This window comes from Salvelinus fontinalis, chromosome 18 (genome assembly GCF_029448725.1).
Source record: "Salvelinus fontinalis isolate EN_2023a chromosome 18, ASM2944872v1, whole genome shotgun sequence".
NCBI lineage: Eukaryota > Metazoa > Chordata > Actinopteri > Salmoniformes > Salmonidae > Salvelinus > Salvelinus fontinalis.
Window position 1 is genome coordinate 11939989 of NC_074682.1, and position 20843 is coordinate 11960831.

General features: G+C 43.9%; 1 protein-coding gene across 2 annotated transcripts in view; it reads right to left on the bottom strand.

Moving 5' to 3' along the window:
* Positions 1 to 9117: 9117 nt before the first annotated feature.
* Positions 9118 to 20843, bottom strand: part of LOC129814981 (E3 ubiquitin-protein ligase TRIM62-like) — a 41695-nt gene continuing 29969 nt past the window's right edge. The window contains exons 4-6 of one of the 2 annotated variants that reach the window (XM_055868180.1): positions 14278 to 14603; positions 12939 to 13054; positions 9118 to 10889 (exon numbers count right to left, since the gene is read on the bottom strand). In XM_055868180.1, the coding sequence (XP_055724155.1) occupies positions 10336 to 10889; positions 12939 to 13054; positions 14278 to 14603 (996 nt within the window). In that variant the 3' untranslated portion in view covers positions 9118 to 10335. The remainder of the gene's footprint in view (positions 10890 to 12938; positions 13055 to 14277; positions 14604 to 20843) is intronic. The other variant, XM_055868181.1, reaches the window with a different exon arrangement.

A 20843-nucleotide genomic window follows, 5' to 3' on the forward strand; every position in this document is an offset into this window, starting at 1 on the left:
TGCTGATTTCATGATGTCTTGCGCACAGATTCAAGGCAGCAAAGCAACCCCACAGCATTCTAAAACTTCCCCCATAATTGGTTGTAGGAAGGTTGTTATTTTCTTAGAACAGTTAATTTGGTCGTTGGTGAACATAAGACCTCACTGCTGAAGGAGTCAAAAGAAACCCACACGGCACAGACGTCTGTTCAATGTCTAGTTTTGATTGACATTTGGTTGTTGTCAACCAATGTGAATTCAAAGTGATATCAACCAAAAATGTCACCATTTCATTGGATTTAGGTTAAAAGTTGGGTGAGAAAAAGACGAAATGGCCTTATGTTGATGACTTTTTGCACATCCAGTCAGTTTTCCACGTTGATTCATAATCATCACGTCTATTTTTGGGGGGAGTTGAAATGACGTGGAAACAAAGTTGATTCAACCAGTTTTTGCCCAGTGGGAAGCCTGATTTGAACTTCTCAAAAACCCACATAAAGAAGTCTACATCCTGGAGAAAATATTCTGTGGACCAATGAAACTAAATCGGGGCTCTTTGGCATTTCAGATCAGCGTTGTGTTTACTGATGATCAAATGAAGCATTCAATGAAAATAACACCCTCCCTACAATCAAAGATGGGAGAGGTTTGTTAATGCTGTGGGGTTGATTCTCTGCCTTTGGGACTGGGGGCCTTGAACGTGTGCAAGGCATCATGAAATCAGCAGATTATCAGGTGGTTTGTTCAACAACTGGGTCTCCATTGAAGTGTGTGGGTCTTCCAGCAGGACAACGACCTCAAATACACATCAAAAAGCACTCAGGAAGGGTAAAGAAGAGATGCCGGACTGTTCTGGAGTGGCCTGCGAAAAGACCAGACCTGAACCACATCCAAAATCTATGGTGAGATCTGAAAACAGCAGTTTAAGGAGGGAACCCCTTAAATATTGAAGAACTACAGCATTTTGCTGCTGGAAAATGGTGCAAATTGTTAGTACAAAGGTGCAGCAAGCTCATTGATGACAACAAGAAGTATTTCTTATTTTGGCCAATGGCTGTGCAACCAAGTACTAGCTCCGGGGTACCAATCATTTTGTCAATTTTCTAAATTCAAATCATAAAATGAAGTTAACAAAAATGAAATTGGTTTTGCAATGTTAAATCCAATAACAAGGTGTGGTGGCCAAACGTTTTTATTTTGAAGAAATAGGGAATTATTTAAGAAAAGTGCAAGGGTGCCAATAAATTTGGCTGTAACTGTATATGTGTTATGTACATTTATACAACGGGTGGTTCTAATCCTGAATGCTGATTGGTTAAATCTATGACGTTAAAATGCCTATTTACTCTGTTCCATCTGAATGTACATACACACTTTTGAACATACGTTTGAAAGAGAGTGTGTGTGTGTTTGTGTGTGTGTTTAGCACTGACACACTGTGAAGTTCAGGAGCTGATGAAACGATGAGGAAATGTCTTAGCTGCTACTTCTGCCACAGGGCAGTTTGATTCAATCAAGAATTCAGTGATTCTGTTCATTACCTTGCTAGCTGAACAGAATATCAGTACTGTGTCATAAATTATTTATTCAAATGAATGGACAAATCAAAAAGATTATAAGGAATATGAGTTCCACAATATTACACAATATGCCAACTCCCAAATACGATGCTAATGTAGAAATGCACAACACGGCTATCAGAGATGCTATTAACATACGCTTAATCTGTGTGTGATTAATTCTCAATACACTGTGACACTGCCACATATCTAACAGTGATAGAAAGAAATCACCTTTGAGAAACTGTAACAAATGATTCTCTTTCCTATGTTAGTCATTCCATTCTGTATGGACGATAGACATTGTGGCCGAAAAAGAGCGCTGCCGCTTAAATGGAGCCCGAAAAATGTATGAATAGTGGAATATTACGCAATATTAGTGCTTGTGGTGTGTGTTTGTGAAAATGCTACATTTAATTTATATTATGTGGATTTTTTTTGTTATTTTCATATTTCTGAAGCACATCATTTGTGTTGAGAAAAAAGGGTTTGTGTTGGTTTTTATAAATACATATTTGAATTGACAAATCACCTGCTACGTTCCCGTATTTTCGGTTGTTGTTACTATAAGTCCTCTGTGGTCACCTCTAAGGCAGAATCACTCCCACGCAAAACATCTCAAACAACCATTACCGCTGTATAAGACTTGAATATGCCCTTCAGGCGCTACATTTACAAAAAAACGATTCTGATCTGAATGCGCCTTTGTTCAAACCATGAGCGTGCAGATATCACTCAACAAAATATCATTGTGACAAGCGTTCCCGCTCGTCATCTTTCTCAAGGTCACTCTGTACTCATTTACTGTCTGATCTAAACTCTAGCCACAAACACACTGTATGTGGTCTACTCATAGTGTCTACGGCATCATTTGAATTGATAGAGTGAACGCTCGCTCTCCAGCTCATTCAGGCACTACAGTTATGGTACCTGTGAGAGAACAGCCCTACTAACCATCAGCTCACTGTTTAGGACAGTGAAGCCAACAGCTCACACTACACCCACAGCTGAACCACATGTACCTGTATTAAATGGTGAGGGCTTCATAAAGATCTCCCCATGGCAACAACAAAAAATTCCTTTTATTTGAACGGACAAATTCTCCTGAGTTGAAGTTAGCTCCTTTACAGGAGTGTAAGTGAGGAGAACTAAATACTGTAGAGAAGTACTGAGATCTGGTCCTGGGGTGGCTGACTGACGGTTGTTAGCTGCGCTGCTCTGTTGCCAGGTCCACAGCTCCTCTGTAATAATGATGCAACTGGACTCAATCAGCCCTGAATTAGCATGTACAATGGAGCATGAGGTAATGTCACACTACAAGCATAACCTTTCCTCCAACAACAGCACCGACATCAAATAGCTGGCAAACCGCTGCTTCTTGCTTCCGATGTTCACTTAAAAAAAAAAAAAAAAAGAAACCATTGTATAAAAGGAGTGGGCTGGCATTTTTTAGAAGGCATTCTCCAATCTCCAGGCATCCTCACAGACAGCAGACAGAGAGACAGTGAGTGAGGGATCAGCCCTGCATACAGCACAATAAGGCCCTGCAGTGAGGTCGTCTTGTGTTCAGACAGTGTGATCCATCACAGGGTTACACTCAGCTTTTTATTAATCTAGTTGAGAAATGCCTCAGCATGAGAAGGGGAGGAACAAAGGGAGTACATAGCCTCTGACAAGCCAGAGACTTTCACAGGGATGGGATTTGGCACAACTCCGCTGAAATATGCACCTTGACACAGAATGTACACCAGCAAGCACTGCCTCATCTCACTCTGTACAATTATGATAGATTCTAGCTGCTCTCTAGTAATGAGTTCTGTTTAACATGGTCTGAGAAAGCATTTCCCTTGCATTTTGTCAAAGGACTGAGCCCCAACAAATCCATTAGTACTACGTGTTAATGTACTGGTATGTTAATCAGTGTTTCTAAAAGAGAGTCAAAACAGGCATGTTGGTTTTACCAATCTTTAATTGTACATTAAAACATTTCTCAAGAACCTCAGGCAACGAGCACACCAGTGTGTGTTCGCACAATGATGGTTGCACAGCCACCAACATCCTGACACAATCATTAAAAGTGGTATTATAATCATCACCACCACCACCACCACCAATACCAGTTACCCACCACCACCCCACAATAATAATCTTTCTACTTCTTATCCACATCACCGGACAGCAGTGTTGCTTTTATTAGACCCCACAGGGATCTGCATCGTACTGCACACAGTCATCAGAACACACCAACAACGCATCCAACCAAGCAGGGCACTGCCCCAGTTCTTTAGAGTGGACAACACGGACAAGACACACACAGACACAAGGATGCAAGAGCAGGGATATAGGGGGATCTTTTATCACTGCACCTCACAGACAAGAGGCCAGAACATACAGTGCCTTCAGAAAGTATTCACACCCCTTGACTTTTTCCAAATGTTACAGCCTGAATTTCACAAATGTATTAAATTGAGATGGTTTTTTTTGTCACTGGTCTATGCACAATAACCCAAAATATCAACGTGAAATTATGTTTTTAGACATTTCTCCAAATTAATTACAACTGAAAAGCTGAAATGTCTTGAGTCAATAAGTATTCAACCGCTTTGTTATGGCAAGCTTAAATAAGTTCAGGAGTAGAAATTGGCTTAACAAGTCACATAAGTTGCATGGACTCACTCTGTGTGAAATAAGTGTTTAACAAGATTTTTTAAATGACTACCTCATCTCTGTACCTCACACATACAAATATTTGTAAGGTCCCTCAGTTGAGCAGTGAATTTCAAACAGTTTCACCCATAAAGACCAGGGAGGTTTTCCAATGCCTTGCAAAGAAGCGCACCTATTGTTAGATGGGTAAAAAATAAAAAAGCAGACATTGAATATCCCTTTGGGCATGGTGAAGTTATTAATTAACTTTGGATGGTGTACCAATACACCCAGTCACTACAAAGGTGACTGTGTCCTTCCTAACTCAGCTTCCGGAGAGGAAAACAATTACAGAGTTTAATGGCTGTGATAGGAGAAAACTGAGGATGAATAAACAACAGTTACTCCACAATACTAACATAATTGACTGAGTGAAAAGAGGGAAGTCTGTACAGAATAAAAATATTCAAAAACTAACTTCCTGTTTGCAATAAGGCACTAAAGTAATACTGCGAAAAATGTGGTAAAGCAATACAATTTTTGCAATGAATACAGGCTGTATCATATCCGGTTGTGATTGGGAGTCCCATTGGGCAGCGCACAATTGGCCCAGCGTCATCCAGGTTTGGCCAGGGTAGGCAATCAATGTAAATAGGAATTTGTTCTTAACTGACTTCCCTAGTTAAAAACATTTTTTTTTAATTATAATTTTAAAAAACATATATATATATATACACACGTTTGGGGAAAATACTCTCCATATTTTAAAGCATAGTGGTGGCTGCCTCATGTTATGGGTATGCTTGTAATCGTTAAGGACTGAGGAGGTTTTCAGGATGAAAAAATGGAACGGAGCTAAGTACAGACAAAATCCTTGAGGAAAACCTGTCTCAATCTGCTTTCCACCAGACACTGGGAGATTACTTCACTTTTCAGCAGGGCAATAACTTAAAACACAAGGCCAAATGGAGTTGCTTACCAAGAAGACAGTGAATGTGGCGAGTCACAGTTTTGACTTAAATCTACTTGAAAATCTATGTCAAGACTTGAAAATGGTTGTCTAGCAATGATCAACAACCAATTTGACAGAGCTTGAATACTTTTTTTATATAATAAAAATGGGCAAATGTTGCAAGATCTAGGGGTGGAAAGCTCTTATGGACTTTCCTAAAAAGGTCGCAGCCAAAGGTGCTTCTACAAACAGTTGAAGTCAGAAGTTTACATACACTTAGGTGACTCATTAAAAATCGTTTTTCAACTACTCCACAAATTGCTTGTTAACAAACTATATATTTGGAAAGTCGGTTAAGACATCTACTTTGTGTATGACACAAGTAATTTTACCAACAATTGTTTACAGACAGATTATTTCACTTATAGTTCACTGTATCACAATTCCAGTGGGTCAGAAGTTTACATGCACTGAGTTGACTGCCTTTAAACAGTTGGAAAATTCCAGAAAATTATGTCATGGCTTTAGAAGCTTCTGATAGGCTAATTGACATCATTTGAATCAATTGGAGGTGTACCTGTGGATGTATTGTACCTGTGGATGTATAAGGCCTACCTTCCAACGCAGTGCCTCTGTGCTTGACATCATGGGAAAATCAAAAGAATTCAACCAAGACCTCAGAAAACAAATGTTTGACCTCCACAAGTCTGGTTCATCCTTGGCAGCAATTCCAAATGCCTGAAGGTACCACGTTCATCTGTACAAACAATAGTGCGCAAGTATAAAGACCATGGGACCACGCAGCCATCATACCGCACAGGAAGGAGACGCGTTCTGTCTCCTAGAGATGAACGTACTTTGGTGCGAAAAGTGCAAATCAATTCCAGAACAACAGCAAAGGACCTTGTGAAGATGCTGGAGGAAACAGCTACAAAAGTATCTATATCCACAAAACCTGAAAGGTTGTACTTTTTGGAGAAATGTCCTCTGGTCTGATGAAACAAAAATAGAACTGTTTGGCCATAATGACCATTGGTATGTTTGGAGGAAAAAGGGGGACGCTTGCAAGCCGAAGAACACCATCCCAACCATGAAGCACGGGGACGGCAGCATCATGTTGTGGGGGTGCTTTGCTGCAGGAGGGACTGGTGCACTTCACAAAATAGATGGCATCATGAGGGAGGAAAAGTACATGGATATATTGAAGCAACATTTCAAGACATCAGTCACAAAGTTAAAGCTTGGTCGCAAATGGGTCTTCCAAATGGACATTGACCCCAAGCATACTTCCAAAGTTGTGGCAAAATGGCTTAAGGATAACAAAGTCAAGGTATTGGAGTGACCATCACAAAGACCTGACCTTAATCCTATAGAGAATTTGTGGGCAGAACTGAAAAAGCATGTGCGAGCATTAGCAATGTTAGGAGGAATGGGCCAAAATTCACCCAACTTATTGTGGGAAGCTTGTGGAAGGCTACCTGAAACGTTAAAGTTAAACAATTTAAAGGCAATGCTACCAAATACTAATTGAGTGTATGTAAACTTCTGATCCACTGGGAATGTGAATAAATAAATAAAAGCTGAAATAAATAATTCTCTGACATTTCACATTCTTGAAATAAAGTGGTGATCCTAACGGACCTAAGACAGGGACTGTTTTACTAGGATAAAATGTCAGGAATTGTGAAACTGAGTTTAAAGGTATTTGGCTAAGGTGTATGTAAACTTCCGACTTCAACCGTAGTTGACTCGGGTGTAGATATCTGTATTTCATTTTCATTAAATTTGCAAACATTTCTAACATGTTTTCACTTTGTCATTGTGTGTAGATGGTTGAGGGAAAAAATAAATAAAAATAGATTCAGGCTGTAACACAAAATGTGGAGTATGAATACTTTCTGAATACACTGTATATATCCCACCAACATGAGCACACACTAACATACAGACAGCCCGCCCCCTGGCTCTAGGCTCTCTCAATGCTGGACTTGGCTAAGGGACAAAAGCTCTCGTCTTAAACCAGGGAATAACAAGAGCTCTTGGGGCATATGGGGCAGAGGAGCCAACACATACCTGGGCCTCAGAGAATATATATTGGTGTGTTATGTTTACACTGCAACAGCCTTATGGAACTAAATGTAACATTGCCAACAAGATGCCAACAGTCCAGGCCAAGGCAGTATAATAAAAATGTACTGTAATATTGCTTTCTTTGGCCATTTTCATATCCTTAATGTTATTAAACTACACTGAACAAAAATATATACGCAACATGTGAAGTGTTGGTCCCATGTTCCATGAGCTGAAATAAAAGATCCCAGAAATGTTCTTTACCCACAAAAAGCTTATTTACCTCAAATGTTGTGCACAAATTTGTTTACATCCCTGTTAGTGAGCATTTCTCCTTTGCCAAGATAATCCATCCATTTGACAGTTGTGGCATATTAAGAAGAGTATTAAACACCACGATCATTACACAGGTGCACCTTGTGCTGGGGACAATAAAAGGTCACGCTAAAATGTGCAGTTGTGTCGCACAACATCATCTCGCAAATGTCTCAAGTTTTTAGGGAGCGTGCAATTGGCATGCTGACTGTAGGAGCTGTTGCACAGAGAATTTGGCAGTATGTCTAACAACCGCACACCACGTGTATGGCGCCGTGTGGGCGAGCGGTTTGCTGATGTGAACATGATGGCGGTGGGGTTATGGGCAGGCATAAGCTACGGACAAAATTGCATTTTTTCGATGGAAATTTGAATGCATAGAAATATCATGATGAGATCCTAAGGTCCATTGTGAGACCCATTTCTTTAAGGTATCTGTGACCAACAGATGCATATTTGTATTCCCAGTCATGTGATATCCATATATTAGGGCCTAATGAATTTATTTCAACTGACTGATTTCCTCATATGAACTGTAACTCCGTAAAAATCTATGAAGTTGTTGCATTTGGTATACAAAGAGACAGAATGATTAAAGACCTTCCAGAGCTCATTAATTCCAGCGTCCTGCTGCTCGAGTTGTCAGTGGTCTCTGCCCCATAGGCTAACTGTAATTCAGCAGATGTCAAGATTCATTTATTCTGATTAACCTCCGACACCTACGATGCGACGTCGAGGGAGGGAGGAGGCAGGGAGATGGAATCCACAGGTTTGTGTGTCAATGACGTTTGATCTAAGTTTCAATGGAGGTTTCAGAAAACAGCATGGCTCTTCTACTGCAGCAACAGAAGTTGTTAATGATATTATTGATGCCACGGGGCGAGAAACGGCACCCGTCTCCCTTTTCATCGAGCTGTCAAAAAGGCATTTGACGCCGTTGACCATGACGCGTTGCAAAGACTTGGATAGGAGATAGGATCATCTGATCGGGCAGTCTCAAGGTTCAAAGGGTAATTATCAGATAGAACTCAGTGTGTTCAGTTTGGTGTTATGTCATCAATTGTCCGAACTAAGCTCTGTCAGCTGAAGTTGCTTTTAAATGATAAGACAAACGTTATGGTTTTCACAAATAAAAACGTCACCTCTTCCACGTATAGACAGAGTAGCAACTTACAAGTACTGGGGTTTCTAGATAGATGAGTGTCTCACTTAAAACACCACATCGAATGCGTTAGGCTCAAGTTGGGTTTTTCTTTTGACGTCAGGAAGAGGCTATTTTCGGTGATATTTTGTACATGTACGCCCCTGTACGCTTCTGTAACTACATTGTCCAGCAGACAAATTATGAGGGGGGGGGGGGGGGGGGGGGGGGGGTGTATGCCAGTTCACTGCGCCTTTCACTTGGAACCAGCTTAAAAAAGGTCCTGAAATGACTGGAGCTCGTCCATTTAAATGAGATTAAAACTAGGTTAAACACTATGATGGAAAATTAGTTGGGGGGGGGTGCGGTCAATGTTTTGACCCCTAGTTGCGCCACACTTTCTCAAACCATCTTATTGTTCAATGTGTAAATGTATGTTTATTCCCCCCCCCCCCCCCCCCCCCCCCAACTGTAATGCTTTGTGTTTAATTTTGTAAACGTGTCTGCAACTTTGTGTACTGCTATTTGGCCAGATCATCTCAGAATGTTCATCTCAAAAAAAGACTAACCAGCTAAAAATAAAAGTACAAACAAATATGTAACAAAGGTACATGCCAGGTAGAGTAGAGCTCTCATGCTGGAGTGGAAGAACCCAACAGAAACCACCCGGTGGGAAGAGAGGTCCCCACTCGCACAGCGACACATTTTCATGCCACACACACGACCTCTCCAGGCACCCCCAACGTCGCACACAGGAGGGTGGGTGTGCTGAGAGAAGGAACAGAGACGGAGAGGTGTAGGGAGACGAGGGGAGGGTGACGACAGCAAGCACCACAACAGTGACCACGCACAGAGTGACCATCACTAGAGCACACAGACCATGAGGCTGCCATTGTCAAATGATGAGTATCAGCCACGTCCAGCACTTGGACTGACTGACAGTGTCGACTGTGAAAACTGGACGTGTGACCTGAGGGAAAGGAATCAAGAGCTGCGACATCATTTCCATCAGTAAAGTGTACAGGTACACGGGAGGACATGGAACGGGCGCTCACTGCCACACCGATAGGCTTTCACTCACAAGCTCACAACTGCTAACTGTGCCAAAGAAAAAGGAGCAGAGCGGCGTCAGAAATATTCCACAAACAAGCCTAAAAGAAAGAAAGGTGACCGCCAGTTTCAAAATGTCTGGCTGCTGAGAGAGACAGACCGAGCAGCCGTCTGTCAGTCAGTCTGGAGCCTTGGAAGGAGAGCAGAGCCCTGGGCCTGTGCAAGGTGGGCCTCGGTCACAGCACAGAGATCCCACTACTAAAACACGGTGCGATGACGTCATCTTGCAGACAGAGTAAAGCCCAGAGGCCCACCCCTGAAGAAGTTAACCGGGGCTCCAGTTGAAACCATGATGCTGCAGCAATGTCCACATAGTCCCTCCCTGGTGAGATCAGTGAGGAGCCACACCGACAGGCAAGACAAAAACAGCGACCCGGAAAGAACACCACAACAAAAGAAATTTACATTTCATAGTCAAACACCCTGTTTTGTCCCCCCCTCTCATCATTTAAAAAAACGAGCCGTCTTTTAGGATCTTAGTTACATAATTATCGTTGGTATCCTATCCTCAGGGAGGGTTGAGGTGAGCGAGCCGATCTGTAGAGTGACCCTGTGTGTGGCTCTTATAGACGCACAGTGTTGATTCTCAGCGGCTGGACGTTCTTGCCGTTGGCGTGGCTCTGCCCGGGGCTGAAGTAGGGGCAGAGCTTGGCCGGGAACGTCTTCTCCCTGTAGGTGTACAGCCAGGACATGTCGTCAGCATTGTAGAACACCAGCAGGCCCTTGGGGTAGTCCAGGTACACGCCCACCTTCTCCAGCTTGCTCTTGACGTTGAGGCGGGTCCAGGGCTCGGTGCAGGCGCTGTACTGGTTGCCGTCGTGCATGACGACGCAGTAGAAGCCGCGGCTGGGCTGGATCTGGATGCTGCCCTTGCGGCTGACCGTCTCGTTGGCCACGCCGATCATCCACTGGGTCTTCTCTGACACCATCACCTCCCAGTAGTGCACCCCGGAGCCGAAGCCCTCGGCCCCCAGCACAGACACCTCCACGTCGAAGCGCCGCGGGGAGTCCTGCAGGGGCTGGGGGTGCAGGTTACCATAGGCTACGATGGTGCAGTCATCTGATAGGATGAGTCTCTGGTGGGCTGTGATGGGGTCTAAGGTCAAAGCTGCTGGCACTACGGAGAGAGAGAATGGACACAGTTCAAAAACACACCAGAGACAACCTGACAGGGCAAGCCCAGAAAAAGCCAGTTAGACAGGATACAGATAAGGACATATTCTTCCCTACTGTTTACCAATAGAGAAACATAAATGTGTTATGAGGACGCTCCCTCCCTCAGACAGACACTAGCTCCAGAACGGAGGTGTCATTCGTTGCACTCCATTTGTCACCATCGCCGCTGTACTGTCTGAGTTTTATGCTGAGGCAGTGAAAACGTCCTGGCATCCGTTTCAGCCAGTCACTGAACTGGAGAGGGGATCTGAAGGCAAGTGCATACAAATTGATTTTCTAAATGTTATCTTTAAAAAGTGATTCATCAGGTGTCTGGGAGAGGACCAAGGACATTCTGTTGGGAGGGAGGAGCTGAGTCACTGGCACAGTCTCTGTCTGCAGTGGTCAGTCAGTGTAGGTTTACTGACTGTGCCTGGTGTTTCTGCTCTACCAATCAAATGAGCCGGTGCTGCTGAAGGACCCTATCGGGAGGAGAATAAGGGGCTGTCATGGTGTTGGAATGACTGATGGGTAGCCTAATAATCCACTCTTGTAATACCCCCCTATTGCCCAACATCTACTGTAATAATATTTAAGGAAATGAAGACCTCATGAAGAGTATTTACATGAGCCATGTTTGGGACTGTTGGTTCATACCCTTCGACTTTATGCTACAAAAGGGAAACAGCTTATGGAGTAAGCATTCAAAATGACCTCAGCCTCCACTACACATTGATACTGTACAATGTCATGCAAAGCTATGGAAATGGAGCTGGGAGGAGCATGTCTCCACAGCTCTGTGTTAGCTTGGCAGGGCTGGAGGCAGCTAGTTACATGTCGTTCTGTGGGTTAACTGTGGGTTAGGGAGGGAGAGTGGTTGTCGCACTGGGTTCAGTCTCTTTTTTTCTGGTTCTGTCTGGTTCTATGGAAAAATTAGCTGGGAGAACAATAGCAGCTTGTTCTCCTCACTCACTCCCATACATAGAGCTGGTTTAAAACAGAACAGAGAAAGGAATTTGCCAAATCTCCTCCCTTGATCTTCAGTGTTTATATCACACAGTACAAAAACAGTTGGCCTTGCCACTAGCCAGCAGGACAATGTTTCCCCCCCACGCAACGACGTCGCCAGACAGTGTGTGTGTGTTTCAATCAATTCATGAAAATAAAAAGAATCACTCTTGCACACACACAACAAACACCAGCGTTCATACACTTAAGTCATGCACACGTATGCCATTTTCTAGTTGGTAACATGGATGAAAGAGGGCACTGGGTTTGAGAGAAGAGGAGAGGTAGACTACTATTAATCCCCTAAACTATCATCTGCAGAGAGAGCGAGAGGGATGATGGGAGAAAAGGCTTTGTTGTTGTCACCGTGGCAGCCAGTGTTGATGGATCTGAACCAATTGTTCCATTTGGCAAGCAGTCAAGGGAGGCCAAGAAACCACTCTGCCTTCTCTCCAGCTTCAGAAGGCCAAAATGAGAGAATTGACAGAGAATTGAGTGCATCGTTTTAAATAACCTTCTGTGAGAGTGAGCGATGGCTGTGGGCTCAGGGAGAACAGGAAGAGGGAGAAGAAAGGAGAGAGATCTTCATCAGCTTTCCTGACAGCGAAGGGCATCTCAGCCCTCCAGCCACCATTTTCTCACAGAACTCCCAAACATCCCAGAGATTTGAACGCAGGATTAGCTCACACTGTGGGAGTCTTCTCCAAGGTTTCCAAGGCATCAATCAGAGCCCAATTTAAACCCACATCTATGCTACATTTTACATGTGTGTCATTTAGCAGACGCTCTTATCCAGAGCGACTTACAGGAGCAATTAGGGTTAAATACCTCGCTTAAGAGCACCCTTAGGAGTAGAAACCCATGGTGGAGACAATGATTTGTATCATAACTGAATGATGGGCTGAGGTACTTGGGTGCATCGAACAATTCATGAGACACTCCTGGTGAAGCGAATGCTGTTACACAGTTGAATTATGTGAGGGTTAACGTAGGTGGTGCATACCTGGTGAAATATCCTGAAAGAGAGACTTCCATATTGTGTACTGCAGGGGCCCCATGTACTTGGAGGTCGGGAAATCTTCATATGTTAGATTGGTCTCATGTATCTTTCCTTTTATCCTGTAGGTGGAGAAGAACGATCAATGTCAATTATCGATCTACTTTCACATCTCTTTGCTCGCTCTGTGAGATGTCTCTAGTCATTGCTCTATTTTCGCTGTTCGTTGTTGATAAAAGTATCTGTCAGATTCTGGATGGCCACATAATATTCTACAGCAGTGTAGATTGATATGGGTGATGGAGAGGGGGGGAGCGGCTCAAACGCTATTACAGTATCCACCCCCACATTAGTCATTCTCATTCCTCCCACATGTATCCTTGAACCCCCCTCTCAACCCTGCCTGGGAACCATTGGGCTGCACAGCTGTACACCGAAAATCCTGAGAAACATTGAAACAGAAAATGATGCAAAGCTAACCATTCACCTGCTGTGAGTTTGTGAGAGTTACCCTGAGGAGAAACCACAACCTTGTACAGTCTTTTCTCACATTTTCCAAGGGTTTCTGCCAGTACTACACTTCCTGGAATTGTTGTGACTTTATGAGAAGGCAAACCTGTATATCAGTTCATTCTTCACTGATTCCTGTCAATGCCCTCTGGACCATTTGTTAGAAAGTAGTATTTTATTGCATTTCTTTTTTGTACTTTTTACCCCTTTTTCTCCCCAATTTCGTGATATCCAATTGGTAGTTGCAGTCTTGTCCCATCGCTGCAACTTCCGCACGGACTCGGGAGAGGCGAAGGTCGAGTGCCACGCGTCCCCCAAAACACGACCCGGCAAAGCCGCACTGCTTCTTGACAATGCTCGCTTTAACCCGGAAGCCAGCCGCACCAATGTGTCAGATGCGCCCGGGCCCACCACAAGGAGTCGCTAGAGCGCGATGGGACAAGGACATCCCATCCGGCCAAACCCTCCCCTAACCCGGACGACGCTGGGCCAATTGTGCGCCACCTCATGGGTCTCCCGGTCGTGGCCGGCTACGATTAGAAAGCATTCTGATGCAACAACTTCCTCAGTCCACTTTATCAATCCCTTCTAAGATCTTAAATACTTTAACTGAATCCCTGAGCACCCTCTTTCCCCGATTTAAAATAATGAGTCTGGTATATCAATGAGTTGCTTAACTCCGCACGTTCTCTCCAAGCTATCACTATTAGTATCACTATCACTGTCACTATCCTGATGATGAGCAGAATGGGTTACATTCATTACATTCAGGGGATGGTCTTATGTCGGGAGGGGAGTATAATATAACATAACCTCAGACAGTGTGCTATCTTACAAAAGTTTAGGACTGTGGCTTTTTGGAAGAAGAGCTGATCCAAGGTCAGTCAGACAGTAAGCAGAGCACCTCTCGGAGGTGAGGGCCACGCCCTCCAGGAAGTCGTGGCGTCCCGTCTCGTTGAGGCGCTCCTGCAGGATGCCGATGCCCTCCTTGACGTCACGCAGCTGCTGGCTGAAGCGCTGGATCTTGTGCTCGATGTCGGAGAGCGTGCGCACCGTGTCCGTCTCCAGCTCCTCCAGCATGGCCTTCTGGCGCTCTCGCAGGAACCGCTGCAGGCGTTCAAATGCCTCGCCGATGGTCGCACGCAGGCCCTTGGCCGACGACTGGAATGAAAGCGAGAGATGGATAAGAGAGAGATGAGAGGTTGGTTATTTAGGATTAACGTGCAGGTTGTGCTCCAAGCATTAAACACACCAATATAAAATGTATTCTGCCTCTGTCACTCTTAGTTGGATGAAAGTCAGCCACCCCAGGGCTTATAAACCTTTTATCACCTAGCCTAACGATTATGTAAATGTGAACTCATTAATTGAAAAGAAAATCTGGCTAACAGTCAAAGGCAGGGCTTCTAAGGACATAAAATCCCCATCTGCTGTTATAGATCATCCAACACTGATTAACTCAATACATAATGTACTATCATAAGAACAGCCTATGCAGATCGCATGAGGAGGTAAATAGGGCAAAGCTCAGTGTAAGGTTGGGACAGTGGAAGTGTGCCGTTTTAATGGTGACACTGCTTGTGAGATGGAGAGCATTTTTTCTAAGAGGCTGATGCTGTGGGGTCGACTGGGGACAGACTAGCTGTGTGTTCAAGGCAAAATTTACAAGGCCTGCGAATAGTCAGATAAACGGATGCTATTATAGAAAGAGCAGGGCTGTTGATAAGGAGGGAAAGAGCAGAAGCTGAGGAGAGAGTTGGATTCATTTATTTATAGTGTAGCGGAAATTAATCACCTCCAATGCTAACAGCAGTAGCAGAGTAGACAAAACAAAGAGACTCTATACGCTCAGTCCAGTAACAACTGGAGAGGGAGCAGCTTCTCACTCAGGGCCGTCTGTCTGTCTCCACAGAGGAAACATTATCTTCGTTGAACATTCTAAGCTCTGTTGTAGTTAGGGTTACAAAGCTCCCGGTAATTTACCGGAATTTTCAGTCATTTTGGGAATTAAATGAAAATCTGTCTTTCTATCGGTTTTTTTCCTTCCCCCCCTTCACATTATACAATACACAATGCAGGATCACGTTACAAATATTAGCCAATATACACTGCTCAAGAAAATAAAGGGAACACTTAAACAACACAATGTAACTCCAAGTCAATCACACTTCTGTGAAATCAAACTGTCCACTTAGGAAGCAACACTGATTGACAATAAATTTCACATGCTGTTGTGCAAATGGAATAGACAACAGGTGGAAATTATAGGCAATTAGCAAGACACCCCCAATAAAGGAGTGGTTCTGCAGGTGGTGACCACAGGCCACTTCTCAGTTCCTATGCTTCCTGGCTGATGTTTAGGTCACTTTTGAATGCTGGCGGTGCTTTCACTCTAGTGGTAGCATGAGACGGAGTCTACAACCCACACAAGTGGCTCAGGTAGTGCAGCTCATCCAGGATAGCACATCAATGCAAGCTGTGGCAAGAAGGTTTGCTGTGTCTGTCAGCGTAGTGTCCAGAGCATGGAGGCGCTACCAGGAGACACGCCAGTACATCAGGAGACGTGGAGGAAGCCGTAGGAGGGCAACAACCCAGCAGCAGGACCGCTACCTCTGCCTTTGTGCAAGGAGGAGCAGGAGGAGCACTGCCAGAGCCCTGCAAAATGACCTCCAGCAGGCCAAATGTGCATGTGTATGCTCAAACGGTCAGAAACAGACTCCATGAGGGTGGTATGAGGGCCCGACGTCCACAGGTGGGGGTTGTGCTTACAGCCCAACATCGTGCAGGACGTTTGGCATTTGTCAGAGAACACCAAGATTGGCAAATTCGCCACTGGCGCCCTGTGCTCTTCACAGATGAAAGCAGGTTCACACTGAGCACATGAGCACATGTGACAGACGTGACAGAGTCTGGAGACGCCGTGGAGAACGTTCTGCTGCCTGCAACATCCTCCAGCATGACCGGTTTGGCGGTGGGTCAGTCATGGTGTGGGGTGGCCGCACAGCCCTCCATGTGCTCGCCAGAGGTAGCCTGACTGCCATTAGGTACCGAGATGAGATCCTTAGACCCCTTGTGAGACCATATGCTGGTGCTGTTGGCCCTGGGTTCCTCCTAATGCAAGACAATGCTAGACCTCATGTGGCTGGAGTGTGTCAGCAGTTCCTGCAAGAGGAAGGCATTGATGCTATGGACCGCACGTTCCCCAGACCTGAATCCAATTGAGCACATCTGGGACATCATGTCTCGCTCCATCCACCAACGCCACGTTGCACCACAGACTGTCCAGGAGTTGGCGGATGCTTTAGTCCAGGTCTGGGAGGAGATCCCTCAGGAGACCATCTGCCACCTCATCAGGAGCATGCCCAGGCGTTGTAGGGAGGTCATACAGGCACGTGGAGGCCACACACACTACTGAGCCTCATTTTGACTTGTTTTAAGGACATTACATCAAAGTTGGATCAGCCTGTAGTGTGGTTTTCCACTTTAATTTTGAGTGTGACTCCAAATCCAGACCTCCATGGGTTGATAAATTTCGATTTGATTTCCATTGATAATTTTTGTGTGATTATGTTGTCAGCACATTCAACTATGTAAAGAAAAAAATATTTAATATAGCCTAATTGTTGATTAAATGCTTTTTCATTAATGGCATTTTTTTTATTACCTCTACAACTCATCCAACTATTGACTTTTTTTCACAACTGTCACCAGTTTGACATGTTTATTTTACTAAGTGTGTAAAAAAATGGAATACAAATATATATTTCATGCCGAAACCCTCATATTTCAGTCCGTTACTAATAATGTCCTGTACTATGTATTATGTCATGTGGACCCCAGGAAGAGTAGCTGATGCTTTTGCAGCGGCTGATGGGGATCCTAATAAACACCAAATATTAAACACCATTGGTATTCACTAAGTTGATGGTTTATAGATGGATAATGTTTTGCAGCGGTTATTAAAATGTATTATAAAATCTTTTTGAATTATTTCATACATTTTACGTGTGACACGGCCACACAGAGGGCAAGAGATATATACAGCCACCTGTGATATTCTGAAGTACCAAAAAAGGTCAGTAGATGTCTTGTGATAAATTACATAAAATCATTGAGACACCAAAGTTCTGGTAGTTTACTGGTAAACCAGATCTAGTAGTCTCTGGGTCGTTCCACAAAAAGAGTGCCTTTTGTGTCCCTTTGATATTTTAAGTAGAAATTGTAAACCCATATTTAATATGACCTGTTATATGAAATGAAGTGCCTTTTAATATAGACAACATTAAAAAATTCTGCATTTTGACTGTACACCCTGTGACTTAAGCGTAACATTTCTCCAAGTTTTCACCATCACTAGCTAGGTTTCCATCCAATTGGCGAAAATCCACATTAAACAAAATATGAAAATTCCCACAAGTGGTGTGTTTCCACCAAACAAACTTGTTGCGGATACAATTCAGTGCACACAAAAATGTACTTTTCCGCTTAAGCTTTCATGTACCAAATTAAAATCTAAAGTTCAATGTGTTTCCATCGCATTTTCAACTGGACCGATAGACCCAAAAACTGTTGCGTTAAATAGTAAATGTGCCTACTCTGGTCTTGGCACGTTTGCTCTAGCCAACAGCTTGCAGATACACTACGGGTAGGCTAGTCTACATGAGATTATTATGGTTAAATGAATTTTTATTTGTCAGACAGCAGTCAAGCATCGATCATCTTGTCACCAGAATAAGACCCTTGATATTTATTGGAAAGGAGCATCAAGATCACTGGGCACTTTTACCACCCTGTAAAGTTCATCATAACTTTCATCTGTAGCCTAATAAACTGCATGTTTCCCTGAGTCGTAGTGGGAGGACCACACACCATATCATCGTGTGAATCCAAGTTTACTTCGATATGATTGGCATTTTATCCAAATTTACCCATAAAGGAGTTTCCACCGCCATTTCTCACATAATACATTTCTCACATAATACATTTTACAGACACAAAAAGATCCCGATGTCAAACGATCAAATTCTGTCTACATTTATAAAATTGTACCGAAACGTAGGCGGAGGTAGCAGTCCTGCTTCTGGGCTGTTGCCCTCCTACGGCCTCCTCCACGTCTCCTGATGTACTGGCCTGTCTCCTGGTAGCGCCTCCATGCTCTGGACACTACGCTGACAGACACAGCAAACCTTCTTGCCACAGCTTGCATTGATGTGCCATCCTGGATGAGCTGCACTACCTGAGCCACTTGTGTGGGTTGTAGACTCCGTCTCATGCTACCACTAGAGTGAAAGCACCGCCAGCATTCAAAAGTGACCAAAACATCAGCCAGGAAGCATAGGAACTGAGAAGTGGTCTGTGGTCACCACCTGCAGAACCACTCCTTTATTGGGGGTGTCTTTCTAATTGCCTATAATTTCCACCTGTTGTCTATTCCATTTGCACAACAGCATGTGAAATTTATTGTCAATCAGTGTTGCTTCCTAAGTGGACAGTTTGATTTCACAGAAGTGTGATTGACTTGGAGTTACTTTGTGTTGTTTAAGTGTTCCCTTTATTTTTTTGAGCAGTGTATATATATATTTATTTTTAAAGTTTGCATTCGATTGCCTGCTCTGTTGCACACAACAAGCTTCTATTCCCCCTGTCACAAGGGGATTTATGGCTGATTTAAGATGAAATCGTCAACCCTGTTACAGTCAACCCTGTTACAGTCAACCCTGGTACAGTCAACCCTGGTACTTTATTAGGCAACGTAATAGGCACTTACCATAGTCATTTTTTAATATGCAACCTAGAGATGGGAAAACATGTTTTTAATTTATGTTGAACATGTGCTCTCTATGACAGAATGTTCAAATTAAGCAAACTAAAACTACACTACCCAAAAGGTACTCAATGTGATGGTATTTTTTTCTCTTTTAAAAGCCTCTACTTACCAGCTTCAACTGCGGTGCCTTATTGCATGATCAAAGAAACCACAAACGGGACTCGTAGTATAGCAGAGATTTGTGAGAGCTATCGTACACTCTTTGTCATACCATGGAACACTTTATTGCACTTGAATGTTGTTTGACAAACGCAAATGCTGCCCGTCATGTCCTTAAACCATAACTCATATTTACTGGTATTTTATGAAGGAAGCTTTAATTTTTATTTATTCAGGTTCAGGGGCAGAACGGAACAACAGGGGCAGTAGCATTATAATCTGGGTTTTATTACTACTGCCTGCGATCAATCAATCAATCAATCAATCAATCAATCAATCTCCCTCCAGCAGCATGCCTGTTCCTTCTGTTCCAGTAGGAACCTGGAAGCAGGCACATATTATCTCTGTGCTGTTTGGGAGCTCTCAGCCTATTAAAACCATTTATCTCCAGTACAGATGGGATGTGTTAAGGTGGGCTGTGGGCTGCTCTCCTCCACCTGGTGACCGAGAGAGGAGGACAGTACTGACGAGGCCTGTGCCAGGTCCCAGCAGGGTGTTATGACTAGGGCAGGGTGGATATTTAAAGCCCATATTAAGCCTACAGGGAGAGGAGGCTGGGTCTCAGAGCAGCAGCATGTGCTTATCAGGCGAACCCCCACGGGGCCTGGGAATCAGACAGCGTCTGCTCTTCAGACGGGGGAGGGGACGTCCCTAAACACATGGGCCCAGGGCTGGAACTAAACTAGAGCACCAGAACCAATATAAACCAATTAACTGACAAACAGCAGTGTTAGTGGACGTTTAAGAGTCACACCAAAAACAACGGTAATGGCAACCTCACACCACACTGCTCAAAGTTTCCGTTTCAGCACCATGTTGCCGGTGAGAGAGGATTGTGTGTGTTTGAGGGTTTGATCCTACTAATCAATTTTCCTTTGGTGTCGGTGTGAGGTCAAGCACAAAAACCAAGAAAACAACAGAGCAATTCATTGTCATAAACCTAAATGCATCTGTGAGGCAAAGAGATCAATTTATGGCCCTCTTCCAGGCAATGCACGTCACCTCGGACAAATGGATGCAAGCCTAATGAGATGGGCTGATTTATAATGGAGACCTCCAGCTGGCACTCAGTTGAAGTTAAGGCAGCGGAAGCAGGCAGGTCTGCCTCTCTGGAACAGAGCCAGGGTAAAGTAAAGTCCAGCACTGCAGAACTCAAGCAGACAGGACAGAACAGGACAGAAAGACAGGAGGGAGCTGGCTTGGCTGGCATTCCAGTGGACAGCCAGCATGTAAACAGCAGGAAGAACGATGGATCCCAAATGACAAATACAGCTGACGGCACAAACACCATCTGTCAGAGAGCCCTCCCTCTCTGACTGATACAGCTCAAAGACGCTTAAGGGGGAGAGATGAGCCAGAAAGAAAAGGAGAGGAGAAGCTGTTGTATCGACTGGATGCGCTGTCTCCGCTGGTTA